Source organism: Mauremys reevesii, linkage group 25 (genome assembly GCF_016161935.1).
Source record: "Mauremys reevesii isolate NIE-2019 linkage group 25, ASM1616193v1, whole genome shotgun sequence".
NCBI classification, from domain to species: domain Eukaryota; kingdom Metazoa; phylum Chordata; order Testudines; family Geoemydidae; genus Mauremys; species Mauremys reevesii.
In genome coordinates, this window is record NC_052647.1 from 12,684,978 (window position 1) to 12,703,945 (window position 18,968).

At 56.7% G+C, this 18,968-nt stretch overlaps 1 protein-coding gene across 1 annotated transcript in view; it reads right to left on the bottom strand.

The window, feature by feature from the left end:
* Nucleotides 1-18,968, bottom strand: part of LOC120390975 (intercellular adhesion molecule 1-like) — a 57,730-nt gene that overhangs the window by 21,240 nt on the left and 17,522 nt on the right. The window contains exons 4-7 of the mRNA XM_039514116.1: nt 7,171-7,443; nt 5,810-6,127; nt 4,894-5,172; nt 3,706-3,984 (exon numbers count right to left, since the gene is read on the bottom strand). Of these exons, the coding sequence (XP_039370050.1) occupies nt 3,706-3,984; nt 4,894-5,172; nt 5,810-6,127; nt 7,171-7,443 (1,149 nt within the window). The remainder of the gene's footprint in view (nt 1-3,705; nt 3,985-4,893; nt 5,173-5,809; nt 6,128-7,170; nt 7,444-18,968) is intronic.

Consider the following 18,968-nt stretch of genomic DNA (forward strand, 5'->3'; position numbering starts at 1 on the left):
GAGGACGGGTAAGTACTTCGAACTAAGGTACTTCAAGCTCAGCTACGTTATTCGTGTAGCTGAACTTGCGTACCTTAGTTCGAACCCTCCCCGCAGTGTAGACCAGGCGTAAGTGAGCAGTATGACTGCTCAGAGCTCCTGTATGAAACTGCAGATAAACCTGAGAGTCTCTGGATTAAGTGTGAACAACAAGGTCATGTCTTGGTGGGAGTCTGCTATAGACCAGGGGGATGAGGTGGACGAGGCTTTCTTCCGGCAACTAGCAGAATTTACTAGATCACAGGCCCTGGTTCTCATGAGGGACTTCAATCACCCCGATATCTGCTGGCAGAGCAGTACAGCGGTGCACAGACAATCCAGGAAGGTTTTGGAAAGTGTAGGGGACAATTTCCTGGTGCAAGTGCTGGAGGAACCAACTAGGGGCAGAGCTCTTCTTGACCTGCTGCTAACGAACCGGGAAGAATTAGTAGGGGAAGCAAAAGTGGATGGGAACCTGGGAGGCAGTGACCATGAGATGGTCGAGTTCAGGATCCTGACACAAGGAAGAAAGGAGAGCAGCAGAATACAGACCCTGGACTTCAGAAAAGCAGACTGACTCCCTCAGGGAACTGATGGGTGGGATCCCCTGGGAGAATAGCATGACGGGGAAAGGAGTCGAGGAAAGCTGGCTGTATTTTAAAGAAGCCTTATTGAGGCTGCAGGAACAAACCATCCCGATGTGTAGGAAGAATAGTAAATATGGCAGGTGACCAGCTTGTCTTAACAGTGAAATCCTTGCTGATCTTAAACACAAAAAAGAAGCTTACAAGAAGTGGAAGACTGGACAAATGACCAGGGAGGAGTATAAAAATATTGCTCAGGCTGCAGGAGTGAAATCAGGGAGGCCAAATCACACTTGGAGTTGCAGCTAGCGAGAGATGTTAAAAGTAACAAGAAGGGTTTCTTCAGGTATGTTAGCAACTAGAAGAAAGTCAAGGAAAGTGTGGGCCCCTTGCTGAATGAGGGAGGGAACCTAGTGACAGAGGATGTGGAGAAAGCTAGTGTAGTCAATGCTTTTTTTGCCTCTGTCTTCACAGACAAGGTCAGCTCCCAGACAGCTGCACTTGGCAGCACAGTATGGGGAGGAGGTGACCAGCCCTCTGTGGAGAAAGAAGTGGTTCGGGACTAGTTAGAAAAGCTGGACGAGCACAAGTCCATGGAGCCGGATGCGCTGCATCCGAGGGTGCTAGAGGAGTTGGCTGATGTGACTGCAGAGCCATTGGCCATTATCTTTGAAACCTCATGGTGAACGGGGGAGGTCCTGGATGACTGGAGAAAGGCTATTGTAGTGCCCAGCTTTAAAAAAGGGAAATAGGAGGATTCGGGGAACTACAGGCCAGTCAGCCTCACCTCAGTCCCTGGAATCAATTGATCAATTGATTCCTCAAGGAATCAATTCTGAAGCACTTAAAGGAGGGGAAAGTGATCAGGAACAATCAGCATGGATTCACCAAGGGTAAGTCATGCCTGACTAACCTCATTGCCTTCTATGAGGAGATAACCGGCTCTGTGGATGAGGGGAAAGCAGTGGAGGTGCTATTTCTGGACTTTAGCAAAGCTTTTGATACAGTCTCCCACAGTATTCTTGCCGGCAAGTTAAAGAAATATGGGCTGGATGAATGGACTATTAGGTGGTGTGGCAGAGCTCTGACCTTGCTCCTGTGGGTCCTGCGCTTCTAGGCGGTTTATGCTTAGCCTCAGTGGCTCACTGTGACCCTCCACGTAGCCCTTCTCTCTCTAGGGCCAGGGTTACAGTCTGCTGAGCCCTTTTCATCATAGGCTGCAAGGAGGTTGGGGAGAGAACTCCCACAGTCTCTGTTCAGCCTCCTGTCCTGACAGGGACCTGACTTCCCCTCCCAGGAGCTGTTCCTGTAGTGGTGGGTTGGGGGGAACCCGGGCCCGCCCTCTACTCCGGGTTCCAGCCCAGGGACCATAATGGCAGCAGCTGTTGGCAGCCAACCTTTCACTGCCAGAGTTGCTACATTTCCCTGGGCCACTTCCCCACAGCTCTCCTGCTTCTCCCTTCTTCACCCTCACCTTAGGGCTCCTTTAACGATGTTTTAGGGTGTCTTCAGTAACCAGCCCTTCAGCCGCACTTCCTCTCCTCTGCCTGACTGGAGTGAGCCCTTTTTATAGTAACAGCAGGGCCTTAATTAGAGTCAGGTGGTCACATTAACTGAATTACAGGTTAATTAGAGTCAGGTGTTCTCATTAGCCTGGAGCAGCCCCTGCTCTGGTCAGTCAGGGAACAGAAAACTGTTAATCCAGTGGCCAGTATATCTGCCTTCTGCTATTCTGCTGTACCCAACCGGCCTGGGTCTATCACAGTGGATAGAAAACTGGCTAGATCGTCGGGCTCAACGGGTAGTGATCAACGGCTCCATGTCTCGTTGGCAGCCGGTTTCAAGTGGAGTGCCCCAAGGGTCAGTCCTGGGGCCGGTTTTGTTCAATATCTTCATTAATGATCTAGAGGATGGGATGATTTGCACTCTCAGCAAGTTTGCAGATGACACTAAACTGGGAGGAGTGGTAGTTACGCTGGAGGGTAGGGATAGGATACAGAGGGACCTAGACAAATTAGAGGATTGGGCCAAAAGAAACCTGATGAGGTTCAACAAGGACAAGTGCAGAGTCCTGCACTTAGGACGGAAGAACCCCATGCACTGCTACAGGCTGGGGACCGAATGGCTGGGCAGCAGTTCTGCAGAAAAGGACCTAGGGGTTACAGTGGACGAGAAGCTGGATATGAGTCAGCAGTGTGCCCTTGTTGCCAAGAAGGCTAATGGCATTTTGGGCTGTATAAGTAGAAGCATTGTCAGGAGATCGAGGGACACGATCATTCCCCTCTATTCAACACTGGTGGGGCCTCATCTGGAGTTTTGGGCCCCACACTACAAGAAGGATGTGGATACATTGAAAAGAGTCCAGTGGAGGGCAACAAAAATGATGAGGGGGCTGGAGCACATGACTTATGAGGAGAGGCTGAGGGAACTGGGATTGTTTAGTCTGCAGAAGAGAAGAATGAGGGAGGATTTGAGAGCTGCTTTCAACTACCTGAAAGGGGGTTCCAAAGAGGATGGAGCTTGGCTGTTCTCAGCGGTGGCAGATGACAGAACAAGGAGCAATGGTCTCAAGTTGCAGTGGGGGAGGTCTAGGTTGGATATTAGGAAATGCTATTTCACTAGGAGGGTGGTGAAGCACTGGAATGGGTTCCCTAGGGAGGTGGTGGAATCTCGTTCCTTAGAGGTTTTTAAGGTCAGGCTTGACGAAGCCCTGGCTGGGATGATTTAGTTGGGGATTGGTCCTGCTTTGAGCAGGGGGTTGGACTAGATACCTCCTGAGGTCCCTCCCAACCCTGAGATTCTATGATTCTGTGACCCAGTGCATTTCTCTGGCCTCTGCTGCACAGGAATGGCCGCCCCAGGCCGCAGGCACAAGGAAAGTCACTGTCCCAGCCGAGTGCGTCTGAAGAAAAGCTTGTGGGAGTGGAGCGGGAGGATGGGCCGGGAGCCCTGGGTTCGAGTCCTTGGCTGAGGCTCTGGGGGGCTCAGCGGACATGTGAAAAGGGGGCGTTGCTTCCTGAGTGCAGGAGGTGAGCGCAGAGCGTGGCCGGTGGTGACGGGGCCGGAGCAGCACCGACGACAGAGCCGCGGCCCCTCTACTCACAGAGGACAGTGAGCCTGGCGGACGTGCGTTTCACGGCGGGGATGCCTGAGCCAGGCCTTGCTTCACACGTGAACTCCCTCCCGTCGTCTTCCTCGCTGGCCATCAGCTGGAGCTGCACACGGGGCTGGGCGGGGGCGCTGGAGACCAGGACTCCCTTGGCGTCGCTGAGCTGGAGCAGGACGCCCTGGGGGTCGGCCTCAGGGGAACGGCACGTAACGGTCACGTTGCTGTTAACGAAGGTCCGGGACTCAGTCACCTCCAGGACAGGCTCGGGGAGACCTGCAAGGGACCAGGACAGAGCTGCTGCTTGGCCCGGGCTGCTGATACCCTCCCAGGGGCCGCACGCTGGCTCCCCGGCAGGACACTTCACTCGAGAGCAGACGGGTGAGATGGTCGAAGCCAACCGGGGGCTGGACACACCTGGGCCGTTCGTTAACCCCCAGACCCCGAGCGGAGTTAGGCCCAGATCCCCTGGGAGTTAGGCGCCCAGTTCCTCCACGCATGGATTGGTACCTAAATCCCCATGGCTCCCCCCCGCCCCACCTCTCCCCTCCAGCTCCGGCCAGGGAGGGCTCCGTTCTCTGGCAGCGCCCGCTCCTCATGCCCTGCGTCAGGGTAGGAACCTGCCTCTCCCCAGCGGGGCAGGCCGGGCCGGGGGCAGACTGACCCCGGTCTGCGCATGGCTGGGGGGCTCGGTGGCCTCGCCCGCTCCCTTCCAGCCCAGCGCGGCTCTGACTCCCTGGAGCCGCTGGCAGGAATTCCCTGGCCTGGGCTACGCAGCCGCTCGGCCGCGCTGGCAGAGGTTTGTTGGGAGCGCCTGTGTGGAAGGGGAGCCAGGTCAGAGCCCCAGAGGGGCTGTCGGGGGACGAGTCCCAGGCCAGGCTAGGACTGGGCGTGGGAGCAGGGAGGGGATCTGGTGCGGGGGGACCCGTGGGAAATCAGGCCGGGGGGACTGAGTTCTGCTCTGGGCTTGGGGCGAGTTTCAGCCTGAAAACTCCGATGGAAAGTCCAGGGGCAGGAACCGGCGTGAACTGAACCCAGCCCCCGCGGGAGCTGAACCCACAGAGATCTGCCCAGCCCCCGCGCCAGCCCGGCCCACAGTGCAGACGTCACCCGCCGAGCCCCCCGAGATGCCGAAATCTGGGCAGGCCCCGCTCTGGGCGCGGCCGGGAGCCCCCAGACACTCACTGTAAACGAGAACGCTCTGCCCTGCGGATCTGGACACGGGCCCCACGGTCACGGTGCAGCTCAGCTGGTGCTGTCCCGGGGACGGGGACCAAACCTTGCCCTCGGCGGCGGCCATGTCGCCCGACGTGGTGACGGTGAGGTTCAGGCTCTCTCCCCCGAAGGACAGGGTGAACCGGGCCTCTCCCGCGGCGGGGAACACCCCGGCCACCCTACAGTGGATGGGCTCCCTGGTGCCCACCTCGATATAGAGGGAGGTTTGGAGCTGGGGCTCTGGGAGATCTGCAGCAGGTGAGAAAAACCATGTCAGCAGGGGGTGCAGGGAGCTGGGCAGTCAGGCAAAGCCCCTGTGTCCCCTGAACCGCCAGCACCCGGAGCGGAGTGTCTGGCACCCAAAGTGAGTCTCCAGTGCACGGAGGAGCAGTGGGTATCGCACATGGAGTGTGTCTCTGGTGCCCAGAGTGGTGTCTCTGGTGCATGGATCAGCGGGCATGGCACATGGAGCGTGTCTCTGGTGCCCAGAGTGGTGTGTCTGGCACATGGAGCGTGTCTATGGTGCATGGAGTGTGTCTCTGGCACATGGAACGGTGTCTCTGGTGCACGGAGGAGCAGTGGGCATGGCACATGGAGTGTGTCTCTGGTGCCCAGAGCAGTGTCTCTGGTGCATGGATCAGCGGGCATGGCACATGGAGCGTGTCTCTGGTGCCCAGAGTGGTGTGTCTGGCACATGGAGTGTGTCTCTGGTGCATGGAACGGTGTCTCTGGTGCACGGAGGAGCAGCGGGCATGGCACATGGAGTGTGTCTCTGGTGCCCAGAGCAGTGTCTCTGGTGCATGGAGGAGCAGGGGGCATGGCACATGGAGTGTGTCTCTGGTGCGCAGAGTGGTGTGTCTGGCACATGGAGCGTGTGGGAACTCACCATAACCCTTGAGCTCCACCGCGGAGGAGCTGTTTTCGAAGTGGGGCCCGTGCGGCGTCTGGTCCAGGGCTGCGTGGCAGGTGATCTCCTGCCCGTGGTCCCGTCGCTGAGGGGTGATCTCGTGGGTCACCGTGACGTTGTCGGGTCCGGTCCTGGTGTGGTTCTGGAAGGTCTCCGTGTGCAGGGTCCGTCCCCCCTGGCGGAGGGTCACGGTGAGGTGCGTGACAGGAGCCACGTTCAGAACCCGGCACGTCAGGTTATAGGCCCGGCCCAGCTCCATCTCGGGGAGCGGCTCCAGCACCACCCGCTCCGGCAGCCCTGGAGCCAGAGGGGGAAGCACCCGAAGGTGGGTTAATCGGATCCCGTCACCCGGGTGCTGCTGAAAGGCGCCGCTGGGGGAAGAGCCTGGAAGGTGCATCCCCGCGCCCCAGGCCGGCTGAGCCCTGCCCCGGAGGGGCCCCTGCTGGCGGCGAGAGCCAGGCTCAGACTCGCTGACCGGCCGGCAGGGGCTCTACGTGGGGCAGGGGGTTGGGATGTGGATTCCTGCCCTGCCAGGAGCCGGACTGAGCCCCCCCAACTCCTCCCACCCAACGGCTGCCAGAGGGGAACTACCTGCAGGTGCTGCCTGGCTTCATGGAGCGGAGCCGGTGTCCCCAGCGGGGAAAGGCCTGTTCCCTGCCCCACCCCCCGAGCCAGCCAGTCCCCTGCCTGGGGCCGGAGCCCAGCTCTGTACCCTACTGTCCGCCAGCGACTTTCCCCTTCCTCCAGCGCTGCATCGCACCAGTGTCAGTGGCACAGAAGCCGCCCCAGGCCCACTGCAGCTGGGAGCCAGCGTGGGGTTACCATTATCTGAACTTTCAAAGAAGAGGACACTCTTGGGGGGGGGGCAGACTCGCCCCTATCTACTCCCTCCCACTTCCCACCCCCTGACTGGCCCCCACAGAGCCCCCAACCCATCCAACCCTCCCCCCGCTCCCTGTCTCCTGATCGCCACCTCTGGGACCTCTGCCCCTAACCGCCCCCTGGGAGCCCACCCCATATCTAAGCTTCCCTTCTCCTTGTCCCTGACTGCCCCCTCCTGAGGACCCCCCCCCCCCGCCCAGAGTGCTGCCGGCGTGGGGCGCTGAGGCTGCAGGGAAGAGGGGAGCAGGGGAGGGGCTCTGGCTGCTGGAGGCCCCTATGCAAGCGGCTCAATCCGGCCCGGCCACTCTGTCAGCTGCGCCGCGCTCTGCTTTGGGCGGGAAATCCCGGAGCTTTTGAGATTTTTATAAAGTCCTCCCGGACGGCTATTTAAAACCCCAAAATCTGGACGTATCCGGGATAATCTGGACATATGGTAACCCTAAGCCAGCGGCACTTACGGTAAGAGGAGATGTTTGCAGCCACCACACTCGTAACTCCACCGCAGGCGAAGTAGCACTGAGGGGCCGACACCCACTCCGTGATACCGACGAGGAGAAAGGCCGCCCACCCGGGTCCACCTTTACTATCGGTTTTGGTGAGCGAGGTCTCCAGGCCACCCCTGGCGCCAGGATCCTGGCACGTGTGGCTGCAGTTTATCCAGACGGACCCTCCGTGCTCCACCATGGCAGCTTCCGGCGAAACGCTCACCTCAAACGAGCCATGCGCGGCCCCTGAAACGGCAAACGGATCTGTCCCGCTGTGGCTACACCTCTGGGGGATACAGCCCAGTGGAACTGAGAGAGGAGAACATCAAACCCCACTCCCCTCCCAGAGCAAGGGAGAGAACCCAGCTGTCCTGGCTCCCAGACCCGCACTCCCGGTCTGCTCTAACCACTAGGCCCCACTCCCCTCCTAGTGATTCTATCAGAAGGCACCTTCATTAACAATGAGTAAAACAAATCGATGTCACTGCGGGGCCAGTGGGGCGCTCCCAGCCCCACCCCGCCCGGCCCCACTAGCATTCCCCTGGGGACACGCAGCCTGAGCCGGCGAGGGGGATGGGGGCACTTACCCGGCAGCGCCAGGAGAAGCAGCAGCCACGCCAGGGAGCCCCCGGGAGAGGGATGCTGGAGCCGCTGGGGTCTCATGGCTGAGGAGAGAGGGACGGAGAGAGCAGGAGTCGGGGGAGCCGGGCTTGGGTTTTCCGTCGGTACCCTGGGGCCTGGTCCAACCCCCTGCAGTCAATGGGAGTCTTGCCAGGGGCCCCCGCCTAGGCCCTGGGCTCTGGGCAGGGGGGGTGGGGACTGAGTCGCTGTCACTGGAAATGCGGGGCTGGTGCACAGGCACTGCCAGGGCGGCTCAGCCCAGGGCCCATCTAGCCCGGTATCTGGTCTGCAACGGAGCCCAGCCTCAGCTGCTCCAGCCTCAGCTGCGAGACCGACGGCAGGAGGACGTGATGGGAACCCAGTGGGGACAGTTCCCTCCTGATCCCTGCTAGTTAGAGATCAGCCCAGCCCCCGCCTGCCAGCTCTAACCACCAGCCCCCGCTCCCCTGCCAGAGCCGGGGAGAGAACCCAGGAGTCCTGGCTCCCAGCCCCACCATCTAACCCACCAGCCCCCACTCCCCTCCCAGAGCCGGGGAGAGAACCCAGGAGTCCTGGCTCCCAGCCCCCCCCATCTAACCCACCAGCCCCCACTCCCCTCCCAGAGCCGGGGAGAGTAGCCATGATTCCTGGCGGCCAGCCCGGCCTGCTCTAACCCACCAGCCTCCACTCCTCCCAGAGCTGGGAGAAAACCCAGGAGTCCTGGCTCCCAGCCCCATCTAACCCACCAGCCCCGCTCCTGCCAGAGCCAGGAGAGAACCCAGGAGTCCTGGCTCCCAGCCCCCCCCATCTAACCCACCAGCCCCCACTCCGCTCCTAGAGCCGGGGAGAGAACCCAGGATTCCTGGCTCCCAGCCTCCCCGCTCTAACCCACCAGCCTCCACTCCCCTCCCAGAGCTGGGGAGAAAACCCAGGACCTTACCCACAACAATGGTGGTGCTGGCTGGAATGGCAGAATGAGGGCGCAGCCTGTGGGGAGCGTGTGCGGAGCTGTCTGCTGGGTGAGATGCAAAATGCAAATGCAAAATGCTCCACTTAGGAAGGAACAATCAGTTCCACACACACAGAATGGGCAGAGACTGCCTAGGAAGGAGTCCGGCAGAAAGGGATCTAGGGGTTATAGTGGACCACAAGCTAAAGATGAGTCAACAGTGTGATGCTGTTGCAAAAAAAGCAAAGGTGATTCTGGGCTGCATTCACAGGTGTGTTGTGAGCAAGACACGAGAAGTCATTCGCCCGCTCTACTCTGCGCTGGTCAGGCCTCAGCTGGAGTATTGTGTCCAGTTCTGGGCACTGCATTTCAGGAAAGATGTGGAGAAACTGGAGAGGGTCCAGAGAAGAGCAACAAGAATGATTAAAGGCTTTGAGAACATGACCTAGGAAGGAGGCTGAAAGAACTGGGTTTGTTTAGCTTGGAAAAGAGAAGACTGAGAGGGGCCATGAGAGCAGTTTTCAGGTATCTAAAAGGGTGTCATAAGGAGGAGGGAGAAAACTTGTTCACCTCAGCCTCTAAGGACAGAACAAGAAGCAATGGGCTTAAACTGCAGCAAGGGAGGGTTAGGTTGGACATTAGGAAAAAGTTCCTAACTGTCAGGGTGGTTAAACACTGGAATAAATTGCCTAGGGAGGTTGTGGAATCTCCATCTCTGGAGATATTTAAGAGGAGGTTAGATAAATGTCTATCCGGGATGGTCTAGACAGTATTTGGTGCTGCCATGAGGGCAGGGGACTGGACTCGATGACCTCTCGAGGTCCCTGCCAGCCCTAGAGTCTATGAATCTATGAATCTATGAGATAAGGGGACGTCCCAGGGAGCCGTCAACTGGCTGACAGCCCTGGGCACAGAGCTACTTCGCCGGCCCTCGCGGCCGCCTCTAGCTGCCCTGCCCCGGGGGTGCGCCCGCAGGACACGGAGCCGTACCCGAGCCAGCTTTGCTGCAGCTCTCGCGGACGCCCCAGTGGGGAAGCCGTGGGAGCAGGACCGTGCCCGCCGGGACCTGGGTAATTCCAGGGGCAGCTCCAGCCCATGGGGCTGCAGCGTGACAGTGACGGGCGCTCCCGTGGCTCGGTGAAAGCCAGCACGGGGCCATCTGCCCACACGGCACTGGCACCTCTGGCTGCAGCAGACATCACGGGGCAGTGCCCTGGGGGCTTCCACCAACCAGCAGCGCTGAGCCCCAGCCAGGGCCAGAGCCTGGGGCAGGGGAGCACCGCCAGCCTGCTTGTCACTCCGGGTGAGAATTTGCTAATTTGTATCCTACCTATGGGGTGTGCTAAGCTCAGTCTGCAGGTTCTGTTTCAGTTGCTTAGTGATCTGCTTTGTTCTGTCTGAACCACTTAAAATCTGCTCTCGGGGTTAATACATTTGTTTTGTTTCTGATTAAACCCAGTTGATGTAATTTCTACTGGGGGGGGGGGAGAAGTCGGGATCATCTCGCGTCACATTGAGGAAGAGGACGGATTTTGTGTGACCCACACACCACCTGGCTGGGGGCGGGGGGGTCTGGCCCAGCTGGTGGCACCTAGCGAGAGAGATTAGTGAGTTTGTTTAACAGCCGATTGGCTTCTAGCTCCTGCCCTAGCGGCTCCTGCCCTAAGCTCCAGCGGCCCCAGGTTCGATCCCAACACCCGGGTCTGTGGGCGTTACGCTTGCGCTGTGCAGATTTTTCTATACAGGGCAAGCCAGTATTATTTCGGGTTTGTCTCCCAAAGGGGTGTGCCCGTGAGTGCTGGGGGAGTCCTCTCACCCCGAGCTGACCTCAGTCTGTGTCTGCAGCGATACCAGGCAGCTCTATGTTCTTGGGGAACCAGGGCGCAGTATCCAGCCGGTCTGACTCATGAAGGACCCCCCCCCCCCCCGCCTCTGCTTGAACCAGAATGGATCAGAGAAAAGACTTGCGGAGAGCAGTGAAGGGTGATGGGAGACACACCCAGACCCCCCTGACAAGGGTGACAGGATTAAGGCAACTCCTGTAGCCTCATGTGCATCGAAGATGGGCCAGGGCAGCATCGCCATTAGCTACAGAACGGAGACCAGAGATTGCCAGGCAAGAACCGCACTGAACTCTGGGACCAGAGGAGCAGGGAAGCAGTGCATGATGGCGGATCTCTGCTCCAGATGTTAATGAACCCACACCTGCACCCACCCAGCCCAGCAGTTATCAGACCAATTCTAGTCATAAATCCTTCACTGGGATCCAAAATAGTGAAGCCGCCTAATTGCATTGGAAGGAACATCACCCATTTAGGGATCTGGGGCAAAAATCTGGCTAGGGATTGGTCCTGCTTTGAGCAGGGGGTTGGACAAGATACCTTCCAACCCTATGATTCTATGATCAGCTCCTATGGTGTAGCCTAAAGAAAACCCTTGAGTCATCAGTTTACCAATAGAGAAATCTAGTGTTCTCCCATGAGCCATTGTTGTTTCTCTACAACCCCCCCGCCCCATGGTCAAGGAAGTGTTCTGATGCAGGGAGCCAAACTCTGCCTTTTTTCTGCTTTGCCGCTCCGGCCGCCCCACAGGTTTGAGCCAGAGCCGGCCCTGCAAGTGGGTTATGACCAGGACAATTGTGACGTGGAAGTGCGGATAGAGACGTGCTGAACCTGGGGCATAGGAGGGTGGCAGCTTGAAAGTGCTGCTCGCCCCAGCCTGCTGAGTCCAGGGGCATATAAGGGGGGGTCAGCTTGAAAGACTGATTGACCCGGTCCGCTCAGACTTGCTCTGTGTGAGAGAGAGAGCGTGGGGGGGGGGGCGGCTTTAGGAAGTGCAGGGCCCGAGCTGAATACCTGGTGGCCGTCCAGGTCTTTGGCGGCGGGTCCTTCACTCGCTCCGGGTCTTCTGTGGCACTGAAGGACCCGCCGCCGAAGTGCCGCCGAAGACCCGGGCCTCCGCCGGGTGAGTAAAAATGAGAAAGGCACCTAAGTTAGGCCTCTTCTTTAGGGCGCGGGGCCCGATTTGGGGGAATTGGCCTAAGCCGGCCCTGTGTGTGTCCGTTCACCTGGTTGTGGGGCTGGAGGAGCCCAGCCCTGGGGACCCGAGGTCCTGCAGGGTAGCTCCATTGGGAGGGGCCGTGCAGCGGGGAGAAGCAGGCTCCGTATGAACACACAGTGACACAAGCAGCACATTGACAGAATTACATCCCACCTCCCCCGAAGAGTAACCCAAATAAACGCGCCTACCCCAAAGTAACGGGCACATCTGGTAACAGCAGCGGGTGTGGGCCGACCTGTGTGTGCTGCAAGAGGCCAGAGAGCCTAATTCCCAAAGCAGGGCGAGGGAACCCCGGCTGGGGGAGCAGGAGGGGCTCAGTGAAATCCCAGGAGGTGAGGTGACATCCCAGAACGGGCTCCAACCCGTCTCACTGCCTGGGCTGGCTGGGGCCGGTCGGTGTCGGCCGGGGGCTCTGACGGGCCAGCCTTGCCTTCTCCTGGCTGGCCGCCGGCTGATCCTTTGACGCCTGGCTCGGGAGGTGCCTCTCCCCATGTAACTGCTCAGCGCCTGGCTGGAGGGGGAGCGGCCGGGTCTGAGCCCAGTGTGTAAAACCCCTCCCCACGGCCTGGCTGTGTTGTGCCAGGCGCCCACGCTCAGCTCGCCACACGCCTTCCTGCAAGCCCTGGCGCCACATGTTACCCTGTGTAGCCCATAGGATTGTTGGTGGCACCAGGCATGACCCAGTGTTGACAGAGGGGTGGAAAATGACAGTGCCAATGAAGGCTCCCTGTATTAGGCCTCTGCTTGTCCGAACCGCGTCCATGTTTAGACTTTAATTAACTCCACAGGCTAGATGGAAAGAATAGAATGTGTGGCAACTAGTTATCAGTACCAGGAGGCAATTATACAGCCTGCTTGCACCTGGCTAAAGGGAGTGAAACAGAATGACCGGTCAAGAAAAGTTACTAACGAGATAATATGTTTTTTGCCAAGTATGATCTAACCTGCCTAGAGTAATTGCTGCTTCATAATGTATTTGCTGTATGGGAACTGAAAAGGAGGGAGAAGGGGGGGGAGGGGGGAGCTGGGCATTGGGGGTAATAGACATGCTTAGCTAAGTTCATGTATAAAGACAGAGAGCTGCTTGTCTGGGGTGTGCTTGATCTGAGACCTGTCTGTGTCTCCGAGCACGTGCGCTTTGAGATCTCAAATAAACCTTTTTTTGCTTCTCCACCCTGGTGTGTCTAATTGGAGCGAAGCACTCCGGGCAACGAATCACTGTTGCTGTAGCCTCAGGCCTTTTTGTGCCGGCAACAGTTTTGGCGTCCCTGGGTGGGCTTGAGGCTAAATTTAGCCTTGCCCGGACCCCTCCTGGAGGTCGACGGATTGCGGCGACGACCGATGCCCAGCGCGCACCGGTGACTTCATCGGGGGCCTCGGCGGAGACGCGGTGTGGTCGACCCGGAGGGCACTACGGTGCAGCGCTCAGATAGTGGAGAAGCAGCTGCGGGCGACGGTGGGGAACCGGTCTCGTGGATAAGGTAGGAACAGTCCAGTGCTGTTAACCTTTTGTTTGCCTGTTAAGACCTGGGGACGCCCAGTGTCTTCCCATAGGTATGGGGCAGGGACAGAGTACAGGCAGGGTACGGTGTACACCCTTAGAATGCATTCTGATGAATTGGAAAGTGTTTGAAAAGATCCATTGACTAAAAGTAAACTGAAAAGATTCTGTACAGTAAACTGGCCTCAGTATCAGCTAGAGGGCCAGGAAGGTGGCCACCGGAGGATCACTTAATTACAACACGATCCTTCAATTAGCTTTGTTTTGTCAGCGAATGAATAAGTGGAATGAATTTATGTATGCACAGTTGTTTATGTTGTTGAGAGATAGGTCAGATCTGTTGCAAGAGTGTAATCTGACTCCGACAGGCTCGGCAGTCACTGTTGTTAGTTCCCCGAACCCCTCCCCGGTTGTAACGGCAGAGTCGGTGTCCCCTTCAGCTCCTACACCCCCACCGTATAAAGACCAGGTGCCTCAGGTTTCAGAGATTGCTCCTTCAGTGGGACTTTATCCATTGATTACTGAGACTGTGGTGGCTCGCCCGGGAGCAGAGGGGCGCCGGGCCACTACTATGCTAGTTTACTCACATGTGCCTTTTAACCCAGTGGACCTAGCAGCCTTTAAGGCACAGGCAGGGGAATTCTCCACGAATCCCAGCAAGTTTATTTCGGTTTTTGAGGGATGTTTTGCCAGTCACAAGCCTGACTGGGATGACTGTAATATCCTTATGAGGACCCTGTTGTCTGAAGTGGAGAGGAATCAGGTTATAGCTAAGGCAAGAGAAGAAGCACAACTAAGGCATGATCGGGATCCAGCTAATGTTGCCACTCCTGCCAATATGGTCCCCCTAGCAGATCCTAGGTGGAATCCTAATGATCCACTGGATCGGACCCGCCTCACTGTGTACAAGGAGCTGCTCTTGCTCGGACTCCGACGCTCAGCTGTTCGCCATAACAATTGGGCCAAACCTTATGAGCTCATACAGGAGCCTAAGGAAAGTCCGGTCGCTTTTCTGCAGCGCATCCGGGATGCCATTCGGCAAAACACTAACGCAGACCCTGATAATGCAGCAACTGAGGCAATTATAAAAGGTATCTTTACCAGCCGTGCTGCCCCTGACATTAAAAGGAAATTGCAGAAAAAGGAGGATTTGATGGGCATGTCTGTGGCACAGATTTTGGAAACTGCAAACAAGGTTTACAGCCTTAGAGAGGGAGAGAAGGAAAAAAGGCAAGTGAAGATGATGGTTGCAGCAGTACAGGCCAGTGACAAGAGGAAGTTTCAGGAAGGTGGTGGAAGGGGCCGGGGAATGAGAGGCCGTGGACGTGGGCGCCCTGGCTCACAGGAAAGGCGTTTGGGTCGCAATCAGTGTGCCATATGCCGGAAGGAGGGACACTGGAAAAATGAGTGCCCCGAGAGGGAAGATACCCCTATGATGGCAGCAGAGAATCGAGACTAGGGGTGTCAGGGGAGACGGACTATCCTGCCCCCTCAACCCTGAGTAAAAATGCGGGTGGGAAATTCTGAAATAGACTTTTTAGTAGACTCTGGAGCAGCTCGAACCGCTGTAAATCAACCCCTCCAGCTGCCTGTGGCAGATTCCCTCACTGTGGTCGGCGCTACAGGAAAAGGAATCAAATGTCCAGTGTATGCCCCAGCAGAATGTGCTTTGGGAGACAGAACTCTCTCCCACAAGCTGGTTTACCTCCCCGACTGCCCAACGCCTCTACTGGGACGGGATCTGCTTTGTCGCTTAGGTGCCACCCTGCACTTCACCCAAGATGAAATCACCCTCACCCTGCCCCCAGAGAATGCCTGGATAATGACTCTTGCAGTTGAGCCCTCAGCCATGCAAGCCCCAGAGTGGAGCCAGTGGGAGGACCAGGTTTTTCCTCTAGTATGGGCATCGGGGGTCCCAGGAAAGGCAGCACATCACACCCCCATTAAGGTTCAGCTCCTGCCAGGAAAAGGTCCGGTGCGGATCAAGCAGTGTCCGATCAAGAGGGAGGCCAGAGAAGGGCTGCAGGAAACTATAAATCAGTTTCTGAAGTACGGGGTACTGTGAGAATGCCAGTCAGCCTGGAACACCCCCATCCTGCCTGTTCGAAAGCCCAATGACACCTATCGCTGGTCCAGGACCTGAGGGCAGTTAATGAACGGGTTAAGACTCTGCACCCCCTTGTTCCAAACCCCTATACACTATTGGCATCTATAGGAGGGCAGTACACCCACTTTTCGATCCTAGACCTGAAAAATGCTTTCTTCACAATTCCGGTCGACACACAATCTCAGGAGATTTTCTCCTTCAAGTCGAAAGACGACCGAAGGGTTAAAAGGCAGCTTTGCTGGACTGTGTTAGCCCAGGGATTTAAGAACTCCCCCACGCTGTTCGGCCAGGCTCTGGCCAAAGACCTGGAGGAGTGGAATACTCCAGACGGGATTCTCCTCCTGCAGTATGTTGACGACCTGTTAATAGGGGCGGTGGGATTAACCCCTTGCCTCCACGCCACTGTGAGCCTCCTGAACTTTGTTGGACTCAGAGGATACCGGGTAGCTCAGAGCAAGGCTCAGATTGCCCTCTCAGAAGTACAGTACTTAGGATTTCACATAAGACAGGGGGAGAGACAGCTTTCAAATGAGAGGAAGGAAGCAATCTGTCAAATTCCTGTCCCAAGCAATCGTAAACAGCTCAGGGCTTTTCTGGGCATGGCAGGCTTTTGCAGAATATGGATCCCAGAGTTTGGACTGTGGGCTAAGCCCTTGTATGAATGTGTTAAGGGAATGGATCACGACCCCTTTCACTGGTCCTCAGAAGCTGACAAGGCATTTAAAGTATTAAAGAGAAAGCTAATGGAAGCCCCGGCACTCGGCCTGCCTGACCTTTCTAAGCCGTTTCAACTGTATGTGCATGAAAGGAAGGGAGTGGCTCTAGGGGTGCTTACTCAATTATTAGGCACTTGGAAACGTCCTGTGGCATATTTCTCTAAACAACTGGATCAAGTTGCCAAGGGGTGGCCAGCTTGCTTGCGAGCTGTCGCGGCAACTGCCCTAGTGCTTGGTGAAGCAGAGAAGCTGACTTTGGGGGGAACTGTGCAGGTGTATACCCCTCATATGGTCCAAGCCCTGCTGGACACTAAGGGTGGTCTCTGGCTCACGCAGGCTCGGGTAGCTCGGTACCAGGCTAAACTCCTAGAAAATCCTGAAGTTACCCTGCAGACCTGCCCCTCCCTCAACCCAGCCACTATGTTGCCAGAAACAGAGGAGCAGGAACATGACTGTTTAGAAATCATAGATGCCCAGTACTCCAGCCGTCCAGACTTAAAAGATCAGCCACTCCCCAATGCAGACTATGAGTGGTACACTGACGGCAGCAGCTTTGTTACAGACGGACAAAGGAGGGCTGGCTACGCTGTTGTAACTCTCCACGAAACTGTGGAAGCGGAAAGTTTGCCTGCCGGAACGTCAGCCCAGCTGGCTGAATTGGTAGCTTTAACCCGTGCACTCTAACTGTCAAAAGGAAAAAGAGTTAACATTTTTACTAATTCCAGATATGCCTTTGGAGTGCTACATGCTCATGCAGGTCTCTGGAAGCAAAGAGGAATGCTTACAGCTCAGGGGTCCCCGGTCAAGCATGGGACACAGATTCTCCGGCTTCTGGAAGCGGTGCAGCTCCCCTCAGAGGTAGCAGTGGTGCACTGCAAAGCTCATCAACGAGAAGACCAGGACATAGCCAAGGGCAACGCCAGGGCCGACAGGGAAGCCAAGCGGGCTGCCACCCTGGAACCATTGGAAGCTGAGGAGGCCCATGTGCATGCCCTCATCCCATCAGTGGGTGAGCTCCCAGCCCCTCAGTACTCTCGTGAAGAAAGGAATCTGGCCGACTCCCTTGGGCTCCAGGAAAAGGAGGGATGGCTCCACTCCACAGAAGGAAAAATCCTCCTACCTAAAAGCCTAATACGGCCAGTACTACAGAAACTACATCAGACCACTCACGCTGGAAGGGAGGCTCTCACCCAGCTTATGAGTAAGTATTTTCTAACCTCTGGATTAAGATCCCTGGCTTCCCAGGTACAGGCTGAGTGTTTAGTCTGTCAAAAGAACAACCCTCGACCAGGAGTGTCAGTGCCACCAGCCACTCTGGAACCTACCCCAGGGCCAGGATTGGTGTGGCAAGTAGACTTCACTGAGTTCCCCCGAACCCAAGGGTTCAGGTACCTCCTCGTCATGGTGGATCGATTCAGCGGATGGCCTGAAGCCTTCCCATGCCGTAACAACTCTGCCAGAACGGTAGCTCTCAAGTTTGTCAAGGAGATCATTCCTCGCTTTGGACTCCCCCAGTGGATGGAATCTGACAACGGAACACACTTCACATCGCAAGTCATTCAGGGGATTTTGGATGTTCTACAGATCACCTGGAAGCTCCACACTCCATGGCGACCACAGGCCAGTGGAGTAGTGGAACGTACTAATCAGACACTCAAGCGGCATCTCTCAAAGGTCTGCCAAGAGGCTTCTCTTCGGTGGCCTGATGCCTTACCCCTTGTTTTGCTCCGAGTTCGTGCTCTCCCAAAGGGCAGGTTAGGGCTTAGGCCCTTCGAGATTATGTTTGGGAGGGCATGGCCTATGAATGGTACACCGGTTCTGTTAGGGGAGTGGGAGGTAGGCTGCGGTTTCTTATCTCAGTACATGTGCTCTCTGTCTGCTGTTCTCTGTTCTCTCCACAGGTATACCAAAGATTTGCAGCCTCTCCCACTGGATGCCCCTGTCCACTCCCTGCAGCCCGGTGACTCCGTTCGTTCGTACCTGGAAGGACGAGCCTCTCCAAGAGAAGTGGAAGGGACCTCACACCGTCCTGCTGATCACCCACACAGCAGCAAAGGTCGAGGGATACAAGAACTGGATCCACTACTCCCGTGTGAAAGCAGTGCCAGCTCCTGAACGGTGGACCGTCCAACCTGCGGAGAAGACTGCCAACGACGATCTGGGACTTAAGCTGTTATTCAGGCGACAGTAAGGCCTGCTGGGAATGCCCTGTGACCCCTTTGGACAGTTACAGCGCACTCCCCGTGAACACTCTGAGCGTTGGCTGTGTTTATTTTCACAGGGCCAGCCTAACCTGTGGGCCTGGTCCCTTTTGTTTTTAATCTGCTTGTTGCTAGTAGTAGTAATTTTGTGGATATTTGGGGAATTGTAATTGTTAGGCCTTAGGATCACTGGCCCAGTATGGATCCAGGCCTAGGGTTTGCCACAATGTTACTCTTTGCTATGGGAACACTCCTCTCGTTGACTCCCGTTTCTCCCCAGGCACATGCGGGATGGAGGGGAACCCCTAACAAATTAGAGTCAAATACGTATGAGAACCTGAAGATTTGCTTTGCCCAAGAGTTTAATCTCTCTAACTGCTCCTCCGTAAACTTTGTACCCCCCGTGCCCCGAAGGTCCCTATGTACCCTCTCATTGACAGCCCCAGCTCCATAGAACTCAATTATGTTTTGTCCACAGTATATGAGAACACTCAGCCAAAGGTTTGTTGAGTATTCTCAAAGGAGGGAATTGTTGGTGGCACCAGGCATGACCCAGTGTTGACAGAGGGGTGGAAAATGACAGTGCCAATGAAGGCTCCCTGTATTAGGCCTCTGCTTGTCTGAACCGCTTCCATGT